The sequence below is a fragment of the Callorhinchus milii genome, unplaced genomic scaffold (assembly GCF_018977255.1).
Source record: "Callorhinchus milii isolate IMCB2004 unplaced genomic scaffold, IMCB_Cmil_1.0 Scaffold3, whole genome shotgun sequence".
Lineage (NCBI taxonomy): Eukaryota > Metazoa > Chordata > Chondrichthyes > Chimaeriformes > Callorhinchidae > Callorhinchus > Callorhinchus milii.
In genome coordinates this window covers 1521545-1524638 of record NW_024704744.1, presented here as the reverse complement: position 1 = coordinate 1524638, position 3094 = coordinate 1521545, and the positions used below count along the sequence as shown (strand labels likewise).

Sequence of the window (3094 nt, the reverse complement as noted above, 5' to 3'; positions counted from 1 at the left end):
GGGGGTCAGTGTGTGTGGGGGGGTCAGTGTGTGTGTGGGGGGTCAGTGTGTGTGTGTGTGGGGGGGGGGTCAGTGTGTGTGTGGGGGGGGGTCAGTGTGTGTGTGTGGGGGGTCAGTGTGTGTGTGGGTCAGTGTGTGTAGGGGTCAGTGTGTGTGTGGGGGGGTCAGTGTGTGTGGGGGGTCAGTGTGTGTGGGGGGTCAGTGTGTGGGGGGGTCAGTGTGTGGGGGGGTCAGTGTCTGTGGGGGGGGGTCAGTGTGTGGGGGGGGGGTCAGTGTGTGTGTGGGGTCAGTGTGTGTGGGGGGGGGTCAGTGTATGTGTGTGGGGGGGTCAGTGTGTGTGTGTGTCAGTGTGGTGGTCAGTGTGTGTGTGTGGGGGTCAGTGTATGTGTGTGTGGGGGGGTCAGTGTGTGTGTGGGTCAGTGTGTGTGGGGGTCAGTGTATGTGTGTGTGGGGGTCAGTGTGTGTGGGGGGGGGTCAGTGTGTGTGGGGGGGGTCAGTGTGTGTGGGGGGGGTCAGTGTGTGTGGGGGGTCAGTGTGTGGGGGGTCAGTGTGTGTGGGGGGGTCAGTGTGTGTGGGGGGGTCAGTGTGTGTGGGGGGGGTCAGTGTGTGTGGGGGGGGTCAGTGTGTGTGGGGGGGTCAGTGTGTGTGGGGGTCAGTGTGTGGGGGGGGTCAGTGTGTGTGGGGGGCAGTGTGTGTGGGGTCATGTGTGTGTGTGGGGGGGGTCAGTGTGTGTGGGGGTCAGTGGTGTGTGTGGGGGTCAGTGTGTGTGGGGGGGTCATGTGTGTGTGGGGTCAGTGTGTGTGTGGGGGGGTCAGTGTGTGTGGGGGGGTCAGTGTGTGTGGGGGGGTCAGTGTGTGTGGGGGGGGTCAGTGTGTGTGTGGGGGGTCAGTGTGTGTGGGGGGGTCAGTGTGTGTGTGGGGGGGTCAGTGTGTGTGGGGGGTCAGTGTGTGTGGGGGTCAGTGTGTGGGGGGGGTCAGTGTGTGTGGGGGGGGCAGTGTGTGTGGGGGTCAGTGTGTGTGGGGGGGTCAGTGTGTGTGGGGGTCAGTGTGGAGGGGTCAGTGTGTGTGTGGGGGTCAGTGTGTGTGGGGGGTCAGTGTGTGTGGGGGTCAGTGTGTGTCGGGGGGTCAGTGTGAGGCTGGGGATTGGGGGGGCAATGTCTCACAAGCTCAGTCCCCCTCTCACTGCCTCCCTCAGTCTCTCCCTCCCTCAGTCTCCCCCTCCCTCAGTCTCCCCCTCCCTCAGTCTCCCCCTCAGTCTCTCCCTCCCTCAGTCTCCCCCTCCCTCAGTCTCTCCCTCCCTCAGTCTCCCCCCTCACTCAGTCTCCCCCTCCCTCAGTCTCTCTCTCCCTCACTCTCTCTCCGTCCCTCAGTGTCTCCCCCTCCCTCAGTCTCCCCATCCCTCAGTCTCTCCCTCCCTCAGTCTCTCTCCCTCCCTGTCTCTCCATCAGTCTCTCTCCCTCAGTCTCTCCCCCTCCCTCAGTCTCTCTCTCCCTCAGTCTCCCCCTCCCCCAGTCTCTCCCTCAGTCTATCCCCATCCCTCAGTCTCTCCCTCCCTCAGTCTCTCCTCCCTCAGTCTCCCCCTCCCTCAGTCCCTCTCTCCCTCAATCTCTCCCTCTCAGTCTTCCCCTCCCTCCCTCTCTCCCTCCCTCAGTCTCTCCCTCCCTCCCTCCCTCAGTCTCTCCCTCCCTCAGTCTCTCCCCCTCACTCAGTCTCCCTCCCCCAGTCTCTCCCTCAGTCTATCCCATCCCTCAGTCTCTCCCTCCCTCAGTCTCTCCCTCCCTCAGTCTCCCCTCCCTCAGTCCCTCTCTCCCTCAATCTCTCCCTCTCAGTCTTCCCCTCCCTCCCTCTCTCTCTCCCTCAGTCTCTCCCTCCCTCCGTCTCCCTCTCCCTCCCTCAGTCTCTCCCCCTCACTCAGTCTCCCCCTCCCTCAGTCTCTCCCTCAGTCTATCCCCATCCCTCAGTCTCTCCCTCCCTCAGTCTCTCCCTCCCTCAGTCTCCCCCTCCCTCAGTCCCTCTCTCCCTCAATCTCTCCCTCTCAGTCTTCCCCTCCCTCCCTCTCTCCCTCAGTCTCTCCCCCTCACTCAGTCTCCCCCTCCCTCAGTCTCTCCCTCAGTCTCTCCCCCTCCCTCAGTCTCTCCCTCAGTCTCTCCCCTCATCCCTCAGTCTCTCTCCCTCAGTCTCTCCCCCTCTCTTAGTCTCTTCCTCAGTCTCCCCCTCCCTCAGTCCCTCTCTCCCTCAGTCTCTCCCTCCCTCAGTCTCCTCGTCCCTCAGTCTCTCCCTCCCTCTCTCTCTCCCTCAGTCTCCCCGTCCCTCAGTCTCTCTCCCCCTCAGTCTCTCCCCCTCAATCTCCCCCTCAGTCTCTCTCCCCCTCAATCTCCCCCTCAGTCTCCCTCGCCCTCACTCTCTCTCGCGCGGGCTCGCGTTCCATCGCCAACCGTCCAGCGCGCGCTCTCCCCATCCCGCCCCCCCCCCGCGGCCCTCCCCCCCCCCCGCGGCACTCCCCCCCCCCCGCGGCACTCCGCCCCTCCCCTCCCCGCGGCCCTCCCCCCACCGCGGCACTCCCCCCCCCCCCGCGGCACTCCCGCCCCTCCCACTCCCCCGCGACCCTCCCCCCCCCCCCGCGGCCCTCCCCCCCTCCCCGCCCCCCGCGGCCCTCCCCGCCCCGCGGCCCTCCCCCCCTCCCCCCCCGCGGCCCTCCCCCCCGCGGCCCTCCCGCCCCTCCCCCCCCGCGGCCCTCCCCCCCCCGCGGCCCTCCCGCCCCTCCCCCCCCGCGGCCCTCCCCCCCCCGCGGCCCTCCCGCCCCTCCCCCCCCGCGCCTCCCCCCCCCGCGGCCCTCCCGCCCCTCCCCCTCCCCCGCGCCTCCCCCCCCCGCGGCCCTCCCGCCCCTCACCCTCACCCTCATTGCTCGGTTCCACTGCCGCCTCTCCGCTGAATGGGTGACCGTCCTCCGCGCCCCGCCCTCCTCTGCCCATTGGCCGACACCTTGTGCCTCCCTCTCCGCTGATTGGCCGCCCGCAGCCCCTCCCGCCCTCCTCAGCCCATTGGTCCACACCCTCTCCTTCCGCTGATTGGTCGCCTCTCTTCCCTTCCTCCAT

At 67.6% G+C, this 3094-nt stretch overlaps 1 protein-coding gene across 1 annotated transcript in view; it reads right to left on the bottom strand.

The window, feature by feature from the left end:
- Window positions 1-3094, bottom strand: part of heca (hdc homolog, cell cycle regulator) — a 25978-nt gene extending 22884 nt beyond the window's left edge. Inside the window, exon 1 of the mRNA XM_042332727.1 lies at window positions 2896-3094. Within this exon, the coding sequence (XP_042188661.1) occupies window positions 2896-3094 (199 nt within the window). The remainder of the gene's footprint in view (window positions 1-2895) is intronic.